We start from the raw sequence: 26,169 nt of genomic DNA on the forward strand, positions 1-26,169 counted from the left end.
TTATGAACTGCCAAACAGTCCTCCACAGTGGCTATACCGTTCTGCTTTCCCACCAATAGTGAAAAAGTGTTCCTATCTCTTCATATCCTCTCCAACATTTGTAGTTCTCTTTCATACCTGTCATTCTGTAAGATATGAAGTGATATCTCATTGTAGTTTTGATTGGCATCCCCCTAATCATCAGTGATGTTGAGCATTTTTTTAATGTGTTTTTTTGCCATTTGTATTTCTTCTTTGGACAAATGTCTGTTCAAGTCTTTTGTCCATTCTTCCATCCAATCATTTGTCTTTTTATTGTTGAGTTGTAACATCTCTTTTATATATCGGATATTAAACCCTATTGGTCATGTGATTTCCAAATATTTTCTCTCATTGAGTCAGCTCCCTTTTCACCCTTTTGACAAAGTCCTCTGAGGTGCAAAAGTGTTTAATTTTGAGGAGGTCCCATTTATCTATTTTTTCTTTTGTTGTGTGTGCTTTGGGTGTAAGGTCCAGGAAACCACTGCCTACCACAAAGTCTTAAGATGTTTCCCCCCATTTTCTTCTAGTAGTTTTATGGTCCTTTCTTTTATATTTAGGTCTTTGATTCATTTTGAGCTGATTCTTGTATAGAGAGTGCAATAGAGTTTCTTTTTCATTCTTTTGGTAATAGATATCCAGTTCTCCCAGCACCATTTGTTGAAGAGACTGTCTTGTCCTGTTAACACGGACTTGGTAGATTTGTCAAAAATCAGTTGAGGGAAGCAGATGTGGCTCAAGTGATAGGGCCTCCACCTACCATATGGGAGAACCTGGGTTCTATCCCTGGGGCTTCCTGATGAAAAAGAAGAGAAAGCATGCCTGCACGGCAAGCCGGTGCCTGCATGGTGAACCGAGTGCCGCACAGCGAGCTGAGTACCCATGCAAGTGCCTGCATGGTGAGCTGAGTGCCCACATGAGTGTCCGCGTGGCGATCCAGTGCCTGTGCAGCAAGCCAAGTACCCGTGTGGTGAGCCAGTGCCCACACAAGTGAGACACAACAAAATTACAATGCAACAAAAGAGAGATGAAGAGAGAGTCAAGGTAAACGCAGCAGAGACCAGGAACTGAGGTAGTGCATCAACAGGGAAACTCTCTCCATATCAGAGGTCCACAGGACTGAATCCTGCTGAATCCTAGAGGAGAAAAATGAGTAGAAAAGGCAAAACGAGAAATAGATATAAAAGATCACACAGTGAATGGACACAGACAGCAAACACAGCAGGGTGGGGGAGGGGATGGGAGGAGGGGGGGAGAAGGGAAGAAAACAAAAGCAAAAACCAGTTGACCAAAGAGGTGAGGGTTTATTTCTGTACTCTCAATTCTTTTCCACTGATTGAAGTGTCTGTCTTTATACCATTGCCATGCTATTTTGACCACTGTAGCTTTGTAATATGTTTCAAAGTCAGGCAGTGAAAGTCCTCCCATATCCCTCTTCTTTTTTAGAAAATGCTTTTGACTCTTTGGGTGCACTTTCCCTTCCAGTGAATTTGGAAATTGCTTTTTCTATTTCTGTAAAATAGACTGTTGGAAGTTTGATTGATATTGCGTTGAATCTATATATCAGTTTATGTAAGATTGACATCTTCATGATATTTAGTGTTCCAGTCCATGAACATGGAATGCCTTTCCATTTGTTTAGGTCTTCATTGATTTCTTTTAGCATTGTTTTGTGTTTTCTGCATAAAGGTCCTACACTTCTTTGGTTAAATTAATTCATGTATATTTGGGTCTTTTTGTTGCTATCGTAAATGGAAAATTTTCCCTGGTTTCCTCCTCAGATTGTGTAAAAAACATTGGTGATTTTTGTGTGTTGATCTTGTATCCTGCCACTTTACTGAACTCATTTATTAGGTCAAGTAGCTTTGTTGTAGACATTTCAGAATTTTCTAAATATATAGCATCATGTCATTGGCAAATAGTTTATTTCTTCTTTTCCTATTTGAGTGCCTTTAATTTTTTTTCTGGTCTAATTGCTGTAGCTGGAACTTCTCGTACAAGGTTGAATAACACTGGTGACAGTGGGCATCCTTGTCTTGTTCCTGGTCTTAGAGAGAAAGCTTTCAAACTTTCCCCATTCTGTACGATGTTGGCTGCTGATTTGTCTTAGATGCCTTTTATCATATTGAGGAATTTTCCTTCTATTCCTTTCTTTTGAAGTGTTTTTATCAAGAAAGAATGCTGAATTTTGTCAAATTCCTTTACTGCAGCAGTTGAGATAATCATAGGGTTTTCCCCCTTAAAATATGTTAATGTGGTGTACTACATTGATTGATTTTCTTATGTTGAAACAGCCTTACATACCAGGAGTTATTTCCACTTCGTCATGATGTATAAGTCCTTTGATATGCTGTTGGATTCTATTTACAAGTATTTTTTGAGAATTTTTGCATCAATGTTCATTAGATTGGTCTGTGTAGCAGTTTGATAGTATTGATGAATTTCAGAAAGAAGTTTTGGATTATGTTTGTAAACTGATCTCTTCTTCTGGGCATATGAGATTATGTTAGATTTAGACACTTCTTGTATCAGTGGGGTGTTGAGTACCCACCCCTTGGTGGATGGAGACTCACAGATAAAAGGCATGGCAAAGGACAGAGTTAAGGGTTTTTGATGTTGGAGTTTTGATGTTGGAGTTTGATGCTGAAGCCTTAAGCTGGAGCCCAGGGAAGTAAGCACACAGAGGATAAAGAAGCAAGCCCCAGGAAGGGAGGAACCCAGGAAGCCTGAACCCTCACAGACGTTGGCAGCCATCTTGCTCCAACATATGAAAATAGACTTTGGTGAGGGAAGTGACTTATGCTTTATGGCCTGGTATCTGTAAACTCCTACCCCAAATAAATACCCTTTATAAAAACTGACCAATTTCTGGTATTTTATATCAGCACCCCTTTGACTGACTAATACAATCTGTAATTTTCTTTTCTTAGTGTCTTTATTTGGCTTTGGTATTAGGGTAAAACACATTTGGTAAAATGTGTTGGATAATTTTCCCTCCTCTTCAATTTTTTGGAAGAGTTTAAACAGGATTGGTGTTCATTCTTTTTGAAATGCTTGATAGAATTCACCTGTGAAACCATCTGGACTTTTCATTGTTGGGAGATTTTTGATGATGGAGTCAATCTCTTTTTATGTGATTGGTTTGTTAAGTTCTTGTATTTCTTGTAGCATCAGTGTAGGTTTATGCATTTTTATGAAATTGTCCATTTCATCTAGATTGTCTAGTTTGTTTGCATACATTTTCTCATAATATCCTATATCTATTATTGATTTACAGTTTCTTTCCATTATGATCTGAGAAGGTGCTTTGTATAATTCACTCTTTCTATGTATATTGAGAGTTGCATTGTGCCCTAACATGTGGTCTATCCTGGAGAAAGATCCATGGACATTTGAGAAGAATTATAACCCCCTGAGTTTGGGCACAATGTTCTATATATGTCTGTTAGGTCTGTTTATCATATTGTTCAAGTTCTGTGTTCCCATGGTGATCTTCTGTATAATTGTTCTATCTAATAATGTGAGTGGTCTGTTGAAGTCTCCAACAATTATTGTAGAGATATCTTTTTCTCCCTTCAATTTTGCCAAAGTTTGTCTCATGTATTTTGGGGCACCCTAGTTAGGTGCATAGATATTTATGACTGTTACATCTTCTGGTGAATTGACCCTTTTATTAATATATAATGGCCTTCTGTATCTCATAACTTTTTTGCATTTAAAGTCTGTCTTATATTAGTATAGCTACCCCTGCTGATTTCTGGTTACTATTTGCCTGGAGTATCTTTTTATATCCTTTCACTTTCAGCTGTTTTGTATCCCTGGGTTTAAGGTGAGTCTTGTAAGCAGCATATGGATGACTCATGTTTTTTCACCTGGTCTATCAACCTGTATCTTTTGATTAGGGAGTTTAATCCATTCACATTCAGTGATATTACTGTAAATGCTTTATTCACTTCCACCATTTTATTCTTTTGTTTTCATATGTCATCTCATATTTTCTTTTTTTTTTTTTACTCTTTTGATTATCCTTTCTGCCATTCTTCTATACCATCCTCTAAGTCTGTCTCTCTTACCTTTTTCTTTCAGGCTCTAAGGCTTCATATAGTATTTCCTGCAAAAAAGATTCTTTTTTACCAATTCTCTTAGTTTCTATTTGTTTGTGAATATTTTATAATCACCTTCACATTGGAAGAACAGTTATACTGGGTAAAGAATTCTAGGCTGGCAGTTTTTCTTTCAGTATCCTAATTGTAGCATACCACTATCTTCTTACCTCCATGGTTTCTGATGAGAAATCCATGCTAAGTCTCACTGGGTGTCCCTTCTATGTGATGGTTTGCTTCTTCTTGCTGCTTTCAGAATTTTCTCTTTATCTTTGACATTCTGAATAGTATGTGTCTTAGAGTAAGCTTTGGATTGGTTCTGTCTGGCATATGCTGTGCTTCTTGGACATGTAAGTTCATTTCTTTCATGAAAGTTGGGAAATTTTCAGGTATTATTTTCTCAAACACTTTCTATGCCCGTTTTCCCTTCTTTTCTCTTTCTGGAACTCCCATGATACTTATGTTGTTGTGTTTCATGTTGTCATTCAACTCTTTCATTCAACTCTCTGAGTCCCTGCTCAATTTTTTTCCATTCTTCTCTGTGTTCTTCTTTTCTCTCTTCAATTTCGGTTGGTCTATCTCCAGTATCACTTACTATTTCTTCTATCATTTGGAGTCTGCTGTTATATGCCTCTAATGGGTTTTTGATCTCACCTATTGTGTCTTTCATTCCTCTGAGCTCTTTTACTTTTCTATTTAGAATTTCAAATTCTTCTCTGTGCTCGCTCAATGTCTTCTTGATATTGTTTATCTCTTTAGACATTTTCAACTCATTAATTTGATTTTGGAAATTTGTGTGCATCTGGTTATTTAGTTTCAAATCCTGTGTCTCTTCTGGGGCTTTCATATATTCCTTTTCTTGGGCCATGTCTTTGATTTTCTTAGTATGGCTTGTAGTTGTTTGCTGATGTCTAGGCATCTGATTAGTATGGTGAGTTTACTCACATGCTCAATTTCTTTCTCTTTCATAAGGATTTAGTGGCGGGAGACTGTGTGTTACTGCTGGTCTTTGATTTTTGGTACAGCCTGGATCATTATTATTGTCCCTGTTAGTTGCTCAAAACTAAGCTTTGGATCCAGTAATAAGTTACAGAACCACTTCCTAGGGAACCGGGGAAGGAAGTATAAAGCCCAAAAAAACCTCTTTTATTTACTTTTAATTTTCTCACATGCAATTCCTTGGTCTGGCAGCAGGTGGCGCACTTTGATAAACCTCTCAGTTCAATTCCCAGTAGGAGTATGTTTGAGTTTTGCCATTGTGATTATCCTCCTCTGTTCCTCTCTTTTTTGGGCGGTGTCCAGCCTTCACCTGCTGTCCTAAACCTTAGAAGATCTTTTTCCAGGCCATTTTAGCCTGTCCTCTAGCTACTTTTCTCATCCCATACATTTTGATATGTTGTTTTCTTGTTTGCTATTTACTGATTTCCCTTGTGGTTTCATCTTTGATTCGACATACTGCTTGTTTAAGAGTGTGTTAGTTAGCGTCCATATATTTGTGGATTTTCCATTGCTCATCTGTTATTGAGTTCCTGCTTTATTCCATTGTAGTCAAAGAAGATGCTTTGTGTAATTTCAATCTTTTTAACTTATTGGGATTTTTGACCCAAAATGTGGCCTAACCTAGAGAATGACCCATGTGTAATTGAGATGATTGATTTTCCTTCTGTTTGAGGATATAGTGCTCTTGTATAAGTCTGTTAAATCTATTTCATCTATCATATTATTCAAGTTCTCTGTTTCCTTGTTGATATTCTGTCTAGATGTTCTATTTATTGATAAAAGTGTTATATTGAAGTCTTCAACTGTTGTTGTGCAGGTGTCTATTTCTCCCGTCAGGTTTGCCAGTGTTTGCCTCGTATATTTTGTGGCACTGTGGTTAGGTTTATAAATATGTGATTGTTATTTCTGCTTGGTGGATTGACCCTTCTTTGTTCCCTTGACTAAGCCACTCTTTCTGTTTCTTAGTATGGCTTATAATTTGTTGTTATCTGGGCATCTGATTATTTTTATATGCTAACTCAGAAAGTAAGTTTCTCGCTCTTGCCTACAGTTTTATTGTAGGCCGGCTTTGTATCAAGGCTCTTCTTCAATGCTCCATCCACCTTAAACTGAGCCTCTAGAGCAGCCCATGTTTCACTGTTCACATTTTCTCAGGTCTTCTGCACTTTACCCTGGACATATAATGAAACCATTAAGATTGCCCTTTTATGTACAATTGTTTCACCTCCAAGAGAAGGCTTCTTTTCTCTCATCCTATTCCAGGAGTCCTGAGCTGTTCTGTGTATGTGTATTTATCCACACTTCTTTCCCCAGCTTCTATGATTTCCTCACTCAGTGCCCCCTTTTCAGTCCTGGGGCCTTTCCTGCCCTATAGCAATTCAGTTTACCCTTTTTACTGCGAGACTTTTCTGCCTCTGCTAACTTCCATGTTAGGTAGGGTATCGCACCCCAGGGAGTCAGATGGGGTCGGCCTTTTTTTTTTCCCATTAAAGTGCTCCAGCAATTAGAGACTGGGTTGGGTGGATACATCTCTTGCCAACAGTTCTACAGTGGGTCTCTTGTTTTCAGAGGACCTTTTATATGTCTGGTGCTTGTCTACTGCTTGTGTTCAGCCCTGGTCATTGTGGCCTTGTCTGAATATGCATGGGATTCTGACTGCTGCCATGCCTTGCTCTGGTCTGCATGCAGTAGGTACTTGGGCTGGAGTGCTGCCACTGTATGCCTCTTAAACCACTGGGGGACCAGAAGAGGAGGAAGGGTCCAGACTTGCCCTTTATCTGAGTCACAGACCTCCTACCTTCTTTTTTTTTTTTTTTTTTTTTTTGTAGAGTCCTTCTCTATTCCAACTTCCTCCAGAGTTCTAAGCAAGTGGGATTTGTCCTTTTATTAGTTGTCTCTGAAGGGAGACTTTTCCAAGGGATGTCTTACATTGCCATCTTGATGATGTCATTCATTCATCAATCCTGGATTTCACAGAATATGTTCCTCTCCCACATGTCAGCTCTTGGGGTATTTCATAGTGGAGACCTGTTTCCTTCTGAGTTTCCATATCTAGGCTAAATATCACTTTTCTCCAGGTAGTCCTCACAAGACATGGACTGGAGTTCCTTTTCCATCTTCACTGTGCTTCTCAGCTCTCCCTCTGATGTGTGCTCTGGACCATGACGGGGTACTTTATGGGCCATAGAGAGAGCATGACTGGAGAGTGGTCCTTCTCCTCTCTTCTGCTGTCAGTGAAGCTTGAGATCACTGCTGATCACTGGAAGTCCCAAGCTGGCTGCAGACCCAGCTGCCAAGCTGGGTTTACCTCATGCACCTCAGGTCTGACTGGTTTTCAGAGTCAAATGCAGACAAGCAAGAAGGGGAAGAATGGGGATAGGTGAGAGCTGAGAGATGGCCATTGAGTATGTCCGTGGCTTCCCCAGCAGACTAAAGCATGGACTTAACCAAGGACTAAATAAAGCAAAGCTCATGACTCCCCACTTCTTGAAACTCTGTCCTCACTTGGCTCCTGGATATGACACACTCTCTGTTTTCCTAATTCCCAGCCTGTGCCTTCTCAGACTCCTTTGCTGGTTCCATCTCATCTCCCTAACCTCTAAATTTTGCAGTGTTCTAGGCTCAGCCCTCAGGCCTCTTCTCTGTCTTCACTCATATTCTAGATCTCATCTCAGCTTGGGGCTTTAAATGCCATCCCTCACTGATGATTTCCAAATTTAAATCTTGGGTCAGTACTGAATCTGGATTCCAACTTGTATAGTCTGTAGTGTGTTCCACATTTCCACGTAGATGCCTAATGGGCTTCTGAAATGCAACACATCCAGAACAACACTCCTGATTGCTACCCTCTAATTGCCTCTTCCCAATTGCAGTAAATGTCAACTCCGTCCTTCTGCTTACTTGGTTATCTTTGACACCCTTTTTTTTCTCCTCATACCATATTCAGTTCATCAGCAAATACTGTTGGATTTACCTTGAAACTATATTGAGAACCTGATTTCTTCTCACCACCTCTGCTGTTACATCCTGGGCTAAGCTGCCACCCCAGCTTGCCTGCATTAGTTCAGAAGCCTTCTCATTATTTTCCTGCCTCTGTTTTTGTACTTTGGGCTGCCTAACAAGGAACCACAAACTTGGTGGTTTTTTAAGACAACAGAAATTTATTCTCCTAAAGCTCTGAAGGCTAGAAGTCCAAAATCAGGGTGTCAAAGCATTGGTTCTTTCTGGGAGGTGTGGTTTCTGGATCTCCTCAGGTTAAACTTTAGGAGATGGATGATGCTTTATTTCAGAGGTGGGGAAATGGAGATCCAAAGAGGTTACATTGGAAATGTGGTCCTCTCCCTCCCAGACCCCTCTCCAGTCCTCTGTTACCCTCCATTGTGCTCACTTGTGTGGGACCAGTTAGGAGAGGAGGTGGTGCATAATACTAATCCCATCAGGAGAACAGGAAATTAGAGGAACTCTAGACCCCATATTGCTTTCTTCTTGGTTTTCCTGCAGATCATGATTGTTCTGGAGGCTCTTTCCATGACCATTGTCTGTAACCACAAGTCTCTTTTCAGTACTCTCCAGTTAGTTCCTGTCACAGTCATACAATAGATTCACCTGGGGAAAACTTTTCCCTATTTTCCCAGGAAGGATATTTGGAGACAATGAGATTCAAACATCTAGGTAGTTCCTTAGCAGGAGAGGTAAGTTTCCACAGCCACTGACGATCAAGTGGATACCCAGACGACTTGAAGAGAAAAAGTAGCTCTTTGGGTTTACTGCTTTGAGGAAACATTTCTGAGATGCTGAAAATATTTCTTTGATAGATTCTTTTTTTTTTTAAACTGAAAAGCCTGAAACCAAACAGTTCTTGCCAAGAAATTACCTTATGATCTAATATGTTATAACCAGTGTTTTAAAAAACAAACCTATGAAATATGTTGGGGGGGAAAAAACTTAATTTTTCTCTCCTTGGGTGTCCCTTCCCTTAAACTTTATTCAGAAGGATTTCTCAGGAATAAAAATTCATGTGAGACAAAAATTCAGGGTGATTCGGTTGTCCTATTCTCTCACATTGCAGCTCAAATCCAGGCCCAATTTAGGCATTAGAATGCCCAGCACTGTATAATAATCAGAACTCCAGACTTCACATTAAATCTTCTCCCTTGCCAGGGTCAATCTGCCTTTGTCTCAGCCTGACATGTTAAAGTGGATGATGATGTCTTGGGCTTTTTCGGGCGCCCGTTCTGAGTCTCTTTGTCCAGCCCTTCCTCTGGGTGACCGCCTGGGAGCCCTGCTCAGATCTGGCCTGGGCCTCTGAGCTCCGCCTGCTGAGTTCTCTTCTCGGCTGCAGGCGGCCCCCCACACAGGACCCAGGTCGACCCCAGGCCACCTCTCTCTGCCGCCCTCATCTTTTCTCCTGGACGCAGCCCTCCAGGAGTGAGGCCGTTCTGCCAGAGCAGCCCTCACCTGCCCTGCCTGCCTCTGACAGCAGAGCCGTGGGCCCACCCTTCTCCCACACGCAGTCCCGGCGGGAGTCAGCTCTCAGCCCCTTCCTGGGCACGAGGCAGACCCTAACTGCTGTGTCCCTCAACTGCAGAGCCCCCTCGGAGCTTCCCGTCTTCCCCTGGAAGTCCCTCACTCGGTCCAGGGAGAGAAGGAAGCTGACCCCCCAAAGGGCTGGTGGAGGTGCATGGCCCAGCGACCGCTTTCTCCAGAGGACTCTCAGTCTCTCTGCTCAATCCTCCCTCTGAATACAAGAGAAAGAAGTTTCTTCTTTGCTTGTGATGGGTGATCATTCATATTGGAGACAAGAATTCTAACAGCCTAACATCATGTTACATATTTTTCTTAAAATTTTAGACCAGACATACGACATTAAGTTGGAAATAAGAATCCTGCTGCCCGTTGCTCCTCTGCTCCTTGCTCTCTTCAGGCGGTAGAGCCTCGTGGTTAAAACACAGCTCTGGGGTCCAGCTTCCGGGGCTCAAATCCCTGCTCAGACACTTTGTACCTGGGCAAGTTACTCAGCCTTTCTGAGTCTGTCTCCTCCTGCTCCTCCTCTGTACAACGTGGAGAATGGTGCTTACCCAGTAGGTTCACGAAGAGGCTGCATTAAACCAGGCAGCCTGGTGCCTGCACAGAGTAGGTGCTCAATCGAGCAGTTCTTAGGCGCTTTGTTCAGGCTTTCTGCACGTCTCACCTGGACCACCACGGAGCCTGCCGGCTGCTTCCCTCTCACCTTCCTGCTACCCTAGTGAGATTTCTCGTGGTCGGTCTGGCCTGGCTCTTCCTCTGTTCAGAATGCCTTCAGGTACAAACCCACCTGCTAGCCTTTTAGTCTCAGCTCTGGTCACACCCGTTGAGCCGTTTGGCCAGGTTCTGCATCTCTGCCTCTGCACCTGCTGGCATGAACTTGTGCCCTCCTAGCTCTGGAAGCTGCTCCTCCCCTCTGCTCTGCCTGGCCTCCCCCTCTAGACTCTGTTCCCGAGGGTGTCACTGAAAATATCCCACGACTCAAATAATACCTGGCACCTCACAGGGCATCCTCCTCCCATAAAATTATTTGCTCAAGAAATGAACATGTTGTATATATCCAAAAACCCAAAATACAGTGATCCTCTGCCACTCAGCTGGACCTAACTTTTTTTCACTTTAGTTTTGGGGTACTATGATCAGAACTTCCCAAAGCTATTTGTTTAAACTTTATACTGGAGCGGGTGTGCTCAGGGGTTGAGCACCTGCTGCACATGTCCAAGGTCCCGGGTTCAATCCCTGGTGCCTCCAGCACTTTTTTCTTAGGTATGATTGTGGGTACGTCTCCAGTCTTCTGATTGTGCAAATGAAGATAGCTGGAGAGTGGCCAGGGACATGTCTGAAATGTGACACTCTTGCATGTGACTGTGCCCCGTGTTTTTAGAGGCCGTCACACACACCGGGGTGTCCCAAGGAGGTTTCCCTGCCTGTGAGTGGCACCAGCCGAAGGAACTGGCCTCCTAACAGCTACTTGAGTGCAGGATTTTACCAAGACCTCCTCCTCCTCTCCCCAAAGGCAGATTGTGTCCATTTTTAATCTGCAAGGAAGGATTACTGAGTCTCACTAATGACCATTTTGTCAAGAAAAAAAAAAAGGAAACCATGTTCCTTTAATGTAGGTGGTCTTTAAATGTGCCTCTTTTCACCTGGCCCCATCTCCCCCTGGACTGATAAGGTTCAAACCAGCTCCTTTTTCTTACTCTCAGGCCTCTCTCTGGCCTCTGAGCAATTCCTTTGCTTTTACAGAGCGGTTCCGCCCTGTTGCTTTCTTTGAGAATCTCGGCTAGGTTTTTTATAATGGCAGGCTTCCCTGTGGGCCTGCTGGGTCCTAACTTGGTCTTCTGGTGGCCACTGTTTGGAACCACGGTCCCTCCCCCAGGACATCCCTCTGTGAGTAGCTATGGTTTCTTCAAAATGTCCTATCTTGTCACCCCTCTTGAAGCTGTCTCAAATAGAAAAAGGTTCCTCTCCATGTTCCTTTAGGAAAACTGTTGCCAGTTCCACCCTAGGAGGGTCTCGATTTTGGAGGGGTGGGTGACTCAGTCCCCAGACCCTTTGGGGAACCTCCAGGCGAACATCTGGCCTGGCTTTGGATGCTCGTTTCACTTGCCTGCCTGGTTCTTATCCAGCACTTGGAAGGAATGTGCTTGTATATGCAAAAGCAGAGGAATCCCAGACCTCGGGGGCCTATTCATGCTATTTTTGCATTTCTTTTCTGTGTGGGTTGAGCAAGAAACTTGCCAGGTGGCACATAGAGGACACTCTGTGCCGATGGGGATAAAAACCACAGACACTCCTGAAGTTATTGGTTTGAAACCCCCTGGAACTTTGTTTGCCTTTTCATTTCTGCACTTGTGTAGAAACCTCTTCCAGGAAGAAATGGTTATTCAGAACATATTCCCTTATTGCAGTACCATGGTATGGGTGTGTGTGTGTGTGTGTGTGTGTGTGTGTAGCTGCTTAAATTCCAGGCATAGCTGAGGTGCTAGTGTGTGTGTGTGTGTGTGTGTGTGTATGTATAGCTGCTTAAATTCCAGGCATAGCTGAGGTGCTAATGAAGAGATGGGGGTCTGAGAGAATGTTGGCTGATTTTTCACATACTTACTGAGACATACCATGTTCTCCAAACCATTGACCACCCAGATCTCACAGGGCATGGAGCGTGGTTCAACAGCAGGGCAAGTGCCAGCTCTCTCGGAAACAGTGGCTCTTCAGCGCCTGCGTGGCCAGCCGGCTCCCCAGGCTCCCCAGCGGTAGAGGCTGCTCCCTCCGATTGAGGGCCCCGCAGTCGCGGCCGCTCGGCTGCCCACTGCCCCAGCATGCTAACCACGCTTGGCTCCTCTCTGCTCTTCCTCCACTGCACCACCTCCCTGGATTCTTACTTCTACCTGCTCTTCTGCCTGCTCCTGGCTTTTGCTCACTCGCAGTTTCTGCATTCTGCCATTTCTCTGTGTCTTTCAGTATTTCCAGTTCCCCAAGAAAGATGATCTGATTAGTTAAGTCAATTATTGCCAATTGCATTGGACATGATCATCACGCTTTCCTTAGGATGGGATCAGGCAGGGCAAGGGTCCAGAGCAAAATAGATTCCTCCTGTCCAGTGCAGTTGGATTAAACTCCATTCCTATGTGCTTCTATAGCATCTGATGTCTGCCTCTTGTTTTAAAGTACTAGTAATAATGATGATGGTGATAAACTTTTATTGAATGCTTATCCTGTGCTAAGCACTTAGTAAGTGCTTGGATTTACTTGGATTATTTTCTCTATTATAATAACCTTATGACACAGCGTACCATTTCGTCGATGTGGAGCTTGAGGCTTAGTCAGGTTAGGTAGTAAGTAATGGAACTTGGATTCAGGATAGGGTTGTCTATACTGAAGTGTCCTGTCTGTATGTCTATCCCCCATATCTGGCCATTGTCCACCCTACCCCATTTTCTGTGTTTCAGGGTTCCAGGAGAAATTGTAGGTAAACCACATGGACTTGAGTACAAGATGTTTAGTGCAGGAGGAGGTTAACCCTGGATCACTCTCTCTGCCCCACTCTGGAGCAGACTTTCCTAACTGGCTGAATAGCAGAGAGTCTTCTGCTTATTATGATGGATGCAAATGGAGACGTTCTTATTTATTGGCTCTCCAAACTTCTATTATAATGATATAGCCTCATACATGCTTCATTAACATATCTAATTTCTTTTTAGACTCATATTAGTCTCCTTAATAAGTTCTGAGAGGTACTCTCTATCTTTTGGATAGTGAAAATCTCTTGTTGACACTGAAGAATCATTCTTAAAGGCTCCAGAGTGATATGCCGGGAGCTGGTTTCTTTTAACTTTTTTTTTAATTGAGTAATATTCGTTTTTTCTTTGTAGCACTTCATGGTATCTTCCGTTTGTTTTTGCCTCTGCTGACTGGTGCAGCAACAGCTATAGTCTTTGGTCACAGAGAGGAGAGGATTGAGCATCAGAAGAATACAGATATGGGGATATTTATTTTGAATACGAATTCTTATGACTATCGTTTTCATTTATATGATGTCTTTATTAATATCTCTTCTCCCCCCACCCCCATGCGGTGGCTCCCTCTTCTGTTTGCTTGCTGTTCTTTTTCTTGCTCATCGTTCTTGCTCGTTGTTTGCTCGTTTTGTCTGTTTCTTCTTAGGAGGCACTGGGAACCAAACCCAGAATCTCCCGTGTGGGAGGCAGGTGCCCAACTGCCTGAGAATATAATCGTAATAATGTATTAATAAAGAATATATTAAAAAGACAACTTACAGAGTGGGAGAAAATAATACCCAGAATATCTAAAGAATTCCTACAACTCAGTTTAAAAATGGTTGAAGGACGTGAATAGATATTTCTTCAAAGACAGTATTCAGATGTCCAATAAGCACCATTTTAGGGAAGTGGACTTGGCCCAGTGGTTAGGGCATCCACCTACCACATGGGAGGTCCGCGGTTCAAAACCCGGGCCTCCTTGAACTGTGTGGAGCTGGCCCATGTGCAGTGCTGATGTGCACAAGGAGTGCCTTGCCACACAGGGGTGTCCCCCCTGTAGGGGAGCCCCACGTGCAAGGAGTGTGCCCCGTAAGGAGAGCCACCCAGCGCGAAAGAAAGTGCAGCCTGCCTAAGAATGGCACCACCCACACAGAGAGCTGACACAACAAGATGACACAAACAAAAAGAAACACAGATTCCGGTGCTGCTGACAACAACAGAAGCAGACAAAAAAGAAGACACAGCAAATAGACACAGAGAACAGACAACTGGGGCGGGTGGGGGGAAGGGGAGAGAAATAAATAAGTAAATCTTAAAAAAAAAAAAAAGCACCATTTGAGTCATTAGGAAATGTAAATCAAAACCACAATGAGATAACATTTCACACCCACTATGATTGCTGTTATCAAAAAAAAAAAAGTGGTGAAGATGTGGAGAAATTGGAACCTACTTGTATTGCTAGTAGGTATGTGAATGGTGCAGCCACTGTGGAAAACAGTTTGGCGATTCCTCAGAAAGTTAAACATGTAATTCCATATGACACTGCAATTCTACTTCTAGGTATGCACCCCAAAAATGTGAAAACAGGAACTCAAACACACACTTGTACATGAATGTTCATAGCAGCATTTTTCACAATTGCCAGAAGGTGGAAACTACACCCTTGTGTCCATCAGCAGATGCAGGGCTAAACAAAATGTGATATATACATGTGGTGAAATATTATTAAGCCATAAAAAGGAATGGAGTTCTGATACATGCTGCAACATGAATGAGCCCTGTAAACATTATGCTGAATGAAATAAGCCAGATTCAAAAGGACAAATATTGTATTATTCCACTTAAATATCTAGAATAGGCAAATTCATAAAGGCAGAAAGTAAATCAAAGTTACCAGAGGCTGGGGATAGGGGTTGGGAAATGAGGAGTTATTATTCATAGGTACTGAGTTTCTGTTTGGGGTGATGAAAAAGTTTTGAAAATGTAGTGGTGATGGTTGCACATTGTGAATGTAATTAATGCCACTGAACTAAACAGTTAAAAATGGTTAAAATGACAAATTTCATGTTATATATATTTTGCCACCTTGAATTCCTTTATAAAAGAATATATTCCGGGGAACGGACTTGGCCCAGTGGTTAGGGCGTCCGTCTACCACATGGGAGGTCCGCGGTTCAAACCCCGGGCCTCCTTGACCCGTGTGGAGCTGGCCATGCGCAGTGCTGATGCGTGCAAGGAGTGCCGTGCCACGCAAGGGTGTCCCCCGCGTGGGGAGCCCCACGCGCAAGGAGTGCGCCCATAAGGAAAGCCGCCCAGCGCGAAAGAAAGTGCAGCCTGCCCAGGAATGGCGCCGCCCACACTTCCCGTGCCGCTGACGACAACAGAAGCGGACAAAGAAACAAGACGCAGCAAATAGACACAAGAGAACAGACAACCGGGGGAGGGGGGGAATTAAATAAATAAATCTTTAAAAAATATATATATATATTTTTTCCTGTGTGTGTGTGTATGAATTCCTCCTCTTATATTCTTGCATCCAGCCTTTGAATATATTTTTCTTGTGGCTTGCAGCCTTGGTCTCTGGCTCTCTCTTATTCTCTGTCTCTGCTGCTCTGTTCAGAAACCCACCTCAGTTCAACCAAAACAAAATGGTTAAAGGAAATAAGGACCTGTGGCTAATTGCTTCGCTTCTTTTTTGTGGAGATTGGCCTTTCGCCCATTTATCCTCATTCCTATTAGATTGAGCTTCATAGGATGGTATTTTCTGATGTCATCCACAAAGCCCAGTACTCCTGACGCCTTTAACCCCACAGATTTGCCTGTAGGGTTCAGGTAGGGGAAGGATAAGAACTCACTTCTGGGATACAAATGCCAGGCTCCGTGTATGCACTTCTCTAGTATAAGTGGCATTTGAGTAGAAAAGAGACTAACCAAGTGACGTTTTGAATTTTTCTTCTTTACCTTTGAATTTTTTAAATTTGGTATTTAAATCCAAAGCCTGGGCATTCAGATTTACGTGGAGAATTGGAGCTCACACCACGTTAAGTATTGTTTGTCAGTAACATAGAGTACCAAAAAATTCCATCTAGAACTACTCATTTCACTGATGATGCGGAATTGCTAGTGACTCAACATGAAAGAAAATTATTTATACTGGCTTAATGGCTATGTTACAAAATATCAGCCAGCTGGGCAAAAGAGCCTTTTTTAATTCAACACCTTCCTCCTACCCCTTCTCTGCATGTTCTCTATCCCCCACCCCCACCCCAGCTAGACAGCACACCCTTTTCTTATCAGCATCTGCTATGAGCTTTCGTTTGGGTCATTTTTTAACATGTACACAGCACCGAGGCATAGTTTATTCACAGCTATCTATTTATTGTGCAGGACTCCTCGGTTACAAATGCAGACCCAAATAGAATCGAGCTTGGAATTCCATTCCCAAGCTTACAGCGTCAAGGGGAGTGCACTGTACGGATCCTGGGAGTGACTCAGAACTCAAGGTCAGGCCTCGGAAACAGCTGAAACTGGGGATCACAGTATTGCCAGGGTTTCCCTCCCTACCTGGATTTCTGCCCATGGTGAAAAACACGCATCACAGAGCTCCCGAGGTTGGCATTTCACAGGCTTCAGCCCCTGGAGAGAGAGACCTTTCCAGTCCTGGACTTCCAGGAAGGGAATTCAGGCTTCTCAGCTACCATCAGGGCAGTGGGGCCGTGAAAGAACCTGGCAGCTCTGAGGGTCACGGAGTGGCTGGTGTTGAAAAGAATCCTTAAAAGGAGGACTTGCTATTCCCAGAAGAAGAGGGACAGTGTCTGCAGCTTCCCAAAAGAAGAGATGTCCCTAACCTTGGTCTTGAACATCCCTGAGGATTTACCACAAATCTGAGTGCCTATTTTAAATCACTTGGCAGACTTAACTGTAATCTTAGATTTTTTTTTCCCTTCTGGCTTGTCAGCTACAGGCTTTAATTATCATTATTTTACAGCAAGCATTTCTAGTGCTTCTTACTCATTTGTTGTATTGAGCTTAACAAAATTTAAAAGTCCAATGAGAGACCCTATCCTTAAAGAAATAGAAGGCTGAACTGTCTACGCTGCACCTTTGTGTAATCCAAAATCAGTTTCCAGCCTCCCTTTAATCTCTGTGTAATCAGCAACAGCAAGACTGCTGCTCTTCAGTGAATATTTGGAAATGTTACACAGGTAAAAGAATAAGTCCTGTTTTCGTCTCCACCTTGGTAAAGTAAGCCTCTTCCCAGGTAACGGAAGACTGGTCAGTGCACACTGACTTCCTTACTTTGTGCTTCAAGATTCAAACTTGTTTTCAGCTGATAACTACCTGGTTGTATTCTGAATATGTTAAAAATAAAGTTCTTTTTAGTTCTTGTTAGTCTTTTCTATGCTTTGCAGTATCTGTCTCCAGCCTTGTCTTTTGACAAAATTTAGGATTAAATGAGTAGACTCCTCAGTCCACTTAGGCCCCCAAATGATGTCTTGTTGCCATGGAAACAGTTGAAATCCTCTCAATTAAAACTGCCCCTACAGGCTGGGGAGAGTAGCTATTAAAATGAGTTTGTCTGAAAAGTCAAATTCACATCCTCCATCTTAAACCTAGGGAAGACTTATGATCCAGAAATCTACTGGCCTTCGAAAGCATACTCTTTTGCCTTTTGGGGAGGGATTATCCAGGTATTTCAGGCACAGGTATGTTTCCTTATTTGCTTTACCCTGGTTGCCCAGATAGTGTCCTTATCCACTGAGCACTTTCTGTACAACCATGGATCATAAAGTGAGGGAACAATCTGTTCTTTGCTCAGATTTGAATGCGAGTCACAAATAAGAAGGCTATTAAAAACGGGTGAGGGAAGCAGATGTGGCTCAAGCCTTTGGGCACCCGCCTACCACATGGGAGGTCCTGGCTTCAGTTCCCGGTGCCTCCTAAAGAAGATGAGAAACACAGTGAGCTGACACGATGGGCTGGCACGACAAGCTGATGCAAAGAGATGACTCAGTAAGATGATGCAACTGTGGAGACACAAGGAGAGACCCAACACGCAGGAGTGGATGTAGCTTGAGCGATGGGTGTGCCTTCCTCCCACATGGGATGTCCTGGGTTCAGTTCCCAGTGCTTCCCAAAAAATTAAAATAAAAAGGATGAGGAGACACAGAGTAGGCAGCGAGCTCAAAACAACGAGGTTGGGAGTGGAAATAAATAAATCTTTTTTTAAAAATGGGATCATAGAATAGTCTTCATGTTGGAAGGAACCTAAAGGTCATCAGATCCCAATTTCCCTTCCAATTTAGGAATGCCCCTTCAAGCACTGCTGAAAATAAATGCTCCCAGCTTCAGCACTTTTGTGCTGTATTGAGGGCAAGGCTGTATTTCTCAGAGCAGTCTTCTCCAGTCCATTGTTAGACAGCTGGTGGTATTTAAAATGCCTCTTTATGATGAAATGAACATCTCACTTCACCTCTGCTACCTCCTCTTTCTGATGCTAAGCAAATCGAGTCCACTCTTTTCCCATAATTAAGGTTACCATGTACCCCTACATTCTCTTCTCCAGGCTGAGCAGGTCTAAACCAGGAAGACTTAGTACCTCACAGTGGTGCTTAGAGGCACTCCGAGAGGAGGGGTTGGTTTCCTTCCAACACTGGCCCCTCTCCATAGTCGCTTGGATTTTGTCTGACTTCTCGGGCCCTTTTTCTGTCAGCATCATTTGTGTACATGGAGTATTGTTTATAGTACTTCTGTATTTTCATTCTGCCTTTTCCTCCCTGGAGTAAGTACTCATAGTTCAGAGATTGGGAACCTAAAACACACAGAACTGGATCAAACCACTGGCTTATGCAGTCCCATGAAGGGTTTGGTCCTTCTGTGCTCTCGCCTAAGAAGTCAGTGAGTACACCCCACATTTCTAACTGCATGAAGACTCTCTCAGCTATTCATCTGTGAATTTATTTAAGCCCTCGGCCTTTTCTTTCTTGTAGGCTTAAACTGCATTTTAACAGTCCTTTAACTTTTCCTCATATGTGTTCTAGTATTAAAATCCTATTACTATTCTTAAGGGGATTCCCCTACCAAAAAAACAAAAGAAACAGTAAAACTAACAAATAAATAAAATATTTCTTTCCAAATGTTCTTACAACCTTAAAATGGGGAAACTTAAATTTCAGGGATTGGTTAGTACTTACCGGGAAGAATTTTGCCCTGGCTTCTACTTGGTAGGGAAGAAGTACCAAAGTAGAAACTCTCTTCTGGTTCCAAAACATGGATGGCTGGCTGTGTGGCCTTCAGCAAGTCACCAAACCCCTCCGAGTGCCACTTTCCTCAAGTATAAAATCAGAAGAATACTGTCTATTCTGCCAGGTTGTTGGGAGTACTTTTTAAAATAGTAAGACATTACTGCAAATACTGCCATGATACTCCAGGGTATTTTGAGAATTTAATAAGATAGAAATTAAAACAAATTTAATAAGATCAAAACTATTTCTGTAAGCTGTCTATCTTGAAAAGTATTGGTTATATTGAGTTTTAATACTCACATGCATCCACAGTTTCAGGATAACAGTAGCCAGGCTCATATGAATAAATAGGTATCTTCCATGTTAGGGAAAAAAATATATCTCTAACATAGGTTCTGGATGGTAACTGATGTAGAATCACACTCAGGGGAGAAAGGATTTCAGTGAAGAGGAGGCATTGTTGGTGGAGAAATAAAATCTCTCTGGTTTCCTTTGGCAGAGGCTCAAGAAAAGAGAATAAAGTGGCTGTAAGTGAGAGAGTAAACTTTGATTTGTGAATGACTTAAATCCCAACTCTTGAAAAAAAGCAATACCCTTAGTAATGACCCTTGGACCAGCCCACAGTGCAGACCATTTACACGGGCCTCGGGGATCATCTGGGCCTAATTGTGTCTCACCTGAAGCTCAAGGGTGAATGCTGAGGTACAGTTTTTCTGTGGAAAACTTTTAGGTGTTTGTGTCCAGGGCTGGCCGCTGTGTTAGCTTTCAGCTCCTTGCTCTACTATTTCCTGAGAAATGCCAAAGGGCTTTGAAGCAGGCAGTTGTCCGACATCTTCATTCCCTGAGACCTCGGTGATGCCCCCGTGCTGGGTCTCGCGAGGTGCACTTGTCTTATGTCCCTGTTTTTCACTCAAGACCACTTATATTTGGGGATCTAGAAAGCATAGGTAATAATTCATGTCTTCTCCATGCATGATGGCAGTTTCTTGGAGTTACTTTTTTGCTTTGTTTAATTTTTACCAAAAGTGTGAACACATCCAGACCTTGGAATGGAGGCTGTTTTCTTTTTAATTTTTTCCTTATTTTGGGGGTTGTCTCTTGAGTATTAATTTCACCCAGTAATCAGATTGCCCCTGAAGTTTTCCTTTGGGAGGGGGCAAAAGAGAAGTGCAGTAATATTGTCATGTTGGAAAACTGACCCTGCACCCTGGTGCCCTGTTGTGTGTTCTTTTCCTTTCCCAGGGAGTTCTGTCCAACATCTCCTCCATCACCGATCTCGGCGGCTTTGACCCAGTTTGGCTCTTCCTTGTGGTGGGAGGAGTGATGTTCATTTTGGGATTTGCAGGGTGCATTGGAGCTCTTCGGGAAAACACTTTCCTTCTCAAGTTTGTAAGTATCAGACGCTCTACTCTCAGATTGAGAGAAGTCTTATCTTACATCAGGAGGACGCTGTCTCAGTAGGCAAGATGGTGACTTGGACCAAAGGCATTGGTAAGACATATGACCATGAATATGGTCTCTAGACCTCCCTCCTCCCCCTCCTGGCACTTGGTAATGTAAATCCCATCCCCACTGCAGTGCCTTCCGTGTAGGTTTATACATGTATATCACAAATTTGCATTCCAATCCCTAAATTACTTTCAGGACAGAGGTAAGTCTATATGCTTTCCCCCCTCTCTTTTAAGCTTTTCAGCAGCCAGTAAGCAGAGAAATATCCGGGTAACCGGTTTCTCTGCTTAGGCACAAGCACAGTGGCCATGGCCTGGTCCAGATTAAAATCTGTGAAACAGTGAATTTTCATAAATATTGGAGAAATAGTAAAAGCAAATCTCCCTTATACCCTGCCAGTAAAAATTTCTCATTTGTCTGACTAGCATAATTTTTAAATGCCTTGCAGGGTTTCTGGTGTGATCACTGTTAGCCTGAATAGTTGTGGAGGAGGGATTTTAACAGGGGGTATGTAAGTATTACAAGTAAAATGTACAGTATAAAAAATGAAAGCCTGTGCTTGGGAGATTTCTTCCAACCGAGAAGAAAACAGCATCTTTTATTAATTAATTAATTAAATTTATTCTCTTAAATATTCGGATTGATCAGTGCAGCCAAAGGTCAGCCAAATTGCCTGTCAGTACAGAGCTTGCATCCTGGTGGGCATCCGTACTGCATCGTCCACTCCCTTATCCAAGAGCAAGGAAAAGGATCAAAAGAGCCCGTCCTCCTGTGGTGTGGGAAGACCACGGGGATACCAGGGGGACAGGATCAGTGAAATGTCCCCTGACACATATCTCTTGAGTCCTCCCCCAAGCTTGGGTGACACAGCGTCTAGGGACATTTTCATTCAAACAACAAGCTATAATAGAACCCATCCCAACAGTCCTGTGGCCTCCGAGTCCCCAGCGTTTCTGCCACATCCTCCTCTGGCATCGTTTCTTGGACGTTCTGAGGAGAGGGGGCTTGCTGTAGCCTGCCCAGGGAAGCCCATTCTGAAACTGGGCAGCACTGGCTCCAAGGTTTCAAAGCTATTCAATTTGAAAGTTCGTGTGACTCACACTAACAGGGAAAAGCCGAAGCATGCTTGACCTAAGGCACCACTTAAGGAGCACTGGTCCTGTTCTGTGTCACTCGGGCTCTGGTGGGAGTCTCTGCTCTCCTGCCTTACCTTGCAGTTCCCCTTTTCCACATACTCCCAAATCCTTCCTTTTCCCCTAGTCAGAGACCTGTGGGGCCTCCAGCGGGGCTTCGTCCCTCGTCATGACCTGTCCACTTCGCATGAGGAACTTCTAAATGACACACACTCTCCCTTGACCACTCTGTAGCCTGATCGGATCATACTTACCTGTTGCCACTATTTTATCATTTTTAAAAAGACCTCCGTGCCCCCAAGTGGGATCCCCTTTCATGTGGTTTACTTGAGTATAGTCCCTTTAATATCATTTATTATTATTATAGTTGAAGATGTCAGAATGAACTGAACAGGCAGAAATATACATATTTCTCTAAGTCAGTACCTTAATCTCATGGTGGAAAGGAAGAGGATTGTGTTACTGGCTTTTCTAACTCTTGGAGAATATTGCAAATGGCCTCTGTCTCCTTTGAATACAAACAATAAAAACTGACCTAGAATATTCATTGACCTAGAAAATTCTCATAGCAGGAGCTATGAGGTAAGTAGGAAGCAAATAACAACATGACTCCCAACAGCCCCGATGGTCTGTGCCTTAAGGCGTAGAGAAGTGCTGAGGCCACATCCAGGAGCTGAGACACTGTGAAATAGACTCAGAGCTTCCCCTTGACTGAGGCCCTAGGACCAAGCCTGTGACTGAGGCTCTGCACCTCTGGAAATAGGAAACTTAGTTCACAGCGCCGGGGGCATGTAGCTTTCTGCCAGATATTTGAGATGAATTGAATTTGGACTCGGTTCCTGATATGTATATTATGTAACATTATGAGAAAATTTACCAGGGGAACTGGAAAATGAACTAACCTAACCTTTATGGAGGTAAGAATGAAAATCTAATTAAAGTCTTTGAATGGCTTCTGTCTGGGTGTTGTGTGTGTGTGTGTGTGTGTGTGTATGCCTGTGCGCTGTGTGATTTTGTCATTTCTATAATGTGAGTATGATACTGTCATATTTACATGCTTAGGATGGTACCTAATAAAAGGAGGGGAGTTTTATACTCTGGGGTAGGCATTGAGAAAAGTGATATGATTGGGGTGGATTTTTTTTCCCCTGTCCTTTTTCTTCTAGATCAAGGAAAGTTTAATTTGAAATTATTGGTACCACTGATGATAATGAAGACCTGTTGAAATTTTATTTCTAGTGAGTTCGTCAAGGACAGGTAACAAGGAGCTCAGTGGAAACCTGAGGGCTTAGCTGGAGGGCGTAGACTTGGGGCCCGAACCCCGGGGTCCCAGAAGGGGCCAGGCCCTGACTTCTGCCTTCCTTCCCTCTCCCACCCGCATGCTCCCAGAGCTGCACCTGACCCTGGGCAAGCACTGCCACACTCACCAGCATCTAATGTGAAATTCCTCCTACCTCAGCTCCCCTCTCCGCAGAGGTCTTTGAAGGCAGGAGCATGGCTTTCTGCTCCTCCTCGCCTCTGCTAAGCCCACCTAGCACAGGGCCTGAGCCTAGTGGGTTATTCAGAAGATGTTTGCTGAGGGAATGAACGTTTTTTGTGTTTTCTGATTTGATTAAGTAACCATGTGCTTTCCTGTGCATCCCTCCCCCATTTGGCAGGCAGTTACATGTCTGCTTGCTGAATATAAAAACAGCAGACTGCTACACCCTCACCGCCTCCCAACCGCTCGCTCTCCGGCAGCCCTCAGGGCTTCTGCTGAGCAGGTGCAGCCCAGCATCACCCTTTTGTCACTGTCACCAGAAGAGGTGACCTGCAGCTTACCCTCTGGCCCTTTGCAGACCCGTTTCCCATAATCTGTTTTAGCAAAACAAAAATTTCAGAAAGGGTAAGATTGTGGGTGTGGGTAGGAGGTGGAAAGTATCATGAGGTAAAACAGGGTGTTGATATGACTAAGATGGGACTCTTCTGAATATTCTAGATGCAAGGGCAGCATCTTCAAATTTACCGGCAGTTACCACATTGCCTTATGGTCTCTAGCCTCCTGCTTTAAATTCTTGCTTTCTGCTGTAGGCAGAAGTCTTCCTTGGGCTGTATTTTGATGTTATTTAAAATGTTTCCCAAGACTGGTATTTCACAAAGGAAGAATAACACAGCTAGTATTTCTGAGGAAAGCCCTCAACCCAGTGGTTTCACTGTTTTCATGATGAGAACTTATTTTAATGTCACAGTCACCTTTCCCCTCACCTCTGTGACTTCATCACCTGAGGTGAACACATCTGCTCTTTTACCCTGTACAGTGGGTAGGTACAAAGGGGAATTAAAACAGTGCCTGAATCCATAAAAGGAATATACTGTACACAGAATTAAGGTCACAGTAACAAATGCCAGGCAATCTTAAAATATTGGACTAACCTCTCTTTTACTGGTACAAAAGCTTACTAGAGGTAGGAGCAGGTCATTGTACAAACATCCGGCAGCACATTAATCATGAGAAATTCATTAGGCTCTAATGTGGGTCTAATGAGAAATTCCTATTATCCATGTTTGCTTATGAACTTTGTTGGTTAATTACCAGATGGAATACCAGAGCCCCTAAAAGTGATTGTGAAATGATTTTTTAAAATCCTTTCTTGGAGTATAATTTCCTGTTAATGAATCTCAAGAAACTGAAGATTATCTGTTTTAGGGATGCCTAACAATCCAATATAATTACAAATCTTTTTAGAGAGGAGCCATTTAACTCAGTATGGTCCAAATCACCTCTATAACCATTCTCTGTGTTATGTGTCTTTTTTGCCGTAGTTTTCTGTGTTCCTGGGGATTATTTTCTTCCTGGAGCTCACTGCTGGGGTTCTGGCGTTTGTTTTCAAAGACTGGATCAAAGACCAGCTGTATTTCTTTATAAACAACAACATCAGAGCGTACAGGGATGATATTGATTTGCAGAACCTCATAGACTTCACCCAAGAATATGTAAGTTTAAATTGGGTTTATTTTTAAGTGGCACGCCTTCCTGGGAGCACCACCCCCAAGGCACACTCACTCCACCCGGTGTCTCCCATCTGCCAGCTGGAATCTACCCCAGACTAGACTGCGTGGTGTTTTGTTTGCTTGTTTATTTATTGTGTGCTGACTTGCTCTGTGACTTAACACACAGCATTGGTGTGAATCTGGCCCTTAAATGGAAATATCGTGTTTTCATTTAAGTTAGAGGTGCAAAGAGGAAAACTCTTGAGGAAGAAGGTTATCATCACAGTTGCCATCTCCTATCAGCATTTGAAGAAAACTGGTTTGCTCTAGGCTTAAAGTTTTGTTAAGTAATTAAGTACTCTTTCGTATTACCCCACCCTCCCATCCATCCACCTTCCCATTTTGGTAATCCTCCTTGCTTCACAGCTCATAGTAATACATATTTCTATAGAATATTTGTCCCCAAAGATCCTAAAATATGCCTATCTAAATATCATTATAGTGCGTGCAGTTAAAACTAAAAGTTTAGAAACTTGTAAGCCCTATGATTCCTAACAAGAATTCTGTGCAGTTGAGGGTCGCCAACCCCAGACCTCAGGGCATCACTATGATAGCTCCTGATAGTTTGTCATAGCCTAGGGACGAGCGTAAAGCAGCAGATGCCCTGTGTCACTCAAAATGCAAATGGTACTCACGAGTCAAAAGACAGATTCTCCTGTTGAGTCTAATTAGCTGAAGGGACGTTGGGCATGTCCCTTTCCCTTCAATTGTAAAATGCCAGTAACAGCTCCCATCTAGTTCCCAGATGCATCATTTTATAGTAGGCTTAAGTGCCATTGTCCTGAAGACTGACAGATCCTTATTTGCATGCTCTGAAAAATTGGGTTGGACTGGGCTGACCGGGGTGGCCATGTCCACGGCTCCCGCGGGCGGGCCTGCAGGGCCCCCAGCAGGCCAGCGGCCACCCGCGTGGTTCAGCAGTTGCACAGGATGAGCTCGACTTCGCTTTGATGAAGGTGTCTCACCATGAGCGAGGCGGCTGCCCGCCCTCGTTAGGCGCTCAGAGCTAAGATGCGAGCTGCATTGGATTGTTTTTGTTCAGCATCAGCAACGGTGCCACCGAGTGAGCTGTACTTCAGGTGTGAAATTAAGCCCCGGTTCATCTCCTCAGCAGACACCCCTGTTTTGTTAGGTCATAATGGATGCAGCCCACCCCTCCCCAAGTATCACT

At 43.2% G+C, this 26,169-nt stretch overlaps 1 protein-coding gene and 1 long non-coding RNA gene across 4 annotated transcripts in view; one reads left to right on the forward strand and one right to left on the reverse strand.

Annotated features, from left to right (window-relative positions):
- TSPAN5 (tetraspanin 5) overlaps nt 1-26,169 on the forward strand; it is a 199,827-nt gene that overhangs the window by 165,797 nt on the left and 7,861 nt on the right. The window contains exons 3-4 of the mRNA XM_004453706.3: nt 20,629-20,775; nt 24,771-24,941. Coding sequence (XP_004453763.1) covers nt 20,629-20,775; nt 24,771-24,941 — 318 coding nt within the window. The remainder of the gene's footprint in view (nt 1-20,628; nt 20,776-24,770; nt 24,942-26,169) is intronic.
- On the reverse strand, nt 13,633-26,062 carry LOC131278184 (uncharacterized). 3 transcript variants are annotated; one of them, XR_009185442.2, is made up of 5 exons: nt 25,634-26,062; nt 19,687-19,888; nt 19,336-19,470; nt 18,046-18,168; nt 13,633-13,861 (listed from the first exon to the last, which is right to left on the reverse strand). It is a non-coding gene; the product is annotated as an uncharacterized lncRNA (long non-coding RNA). The 3 variants fall into 3 exon arrangements; XR_009185441.2 differs by having other exon boundaries at nt 13,636-13,861; nt 19,336-19,465; XR_009185443.2 differs by lacking the exon at nt 19,336-19,470 and having other exon boundaries at nt 13,645-13,861.

Source organism: Dasypus novemcinctus, chromosome 1 (assembly GCF_030445035.2).
Source record: "Dasypus novemcinctus isolate mDasNov1 chromosome 1, mDasNov1.1.hap2, whole genome shotgun sequence".
Taxonomy (NCBI): Eukaryota; Metazoa; Chordata; class Mammalia; order Cingulata; family Dasypodidae; genus Dasypus; species Dasypus novemcinctus.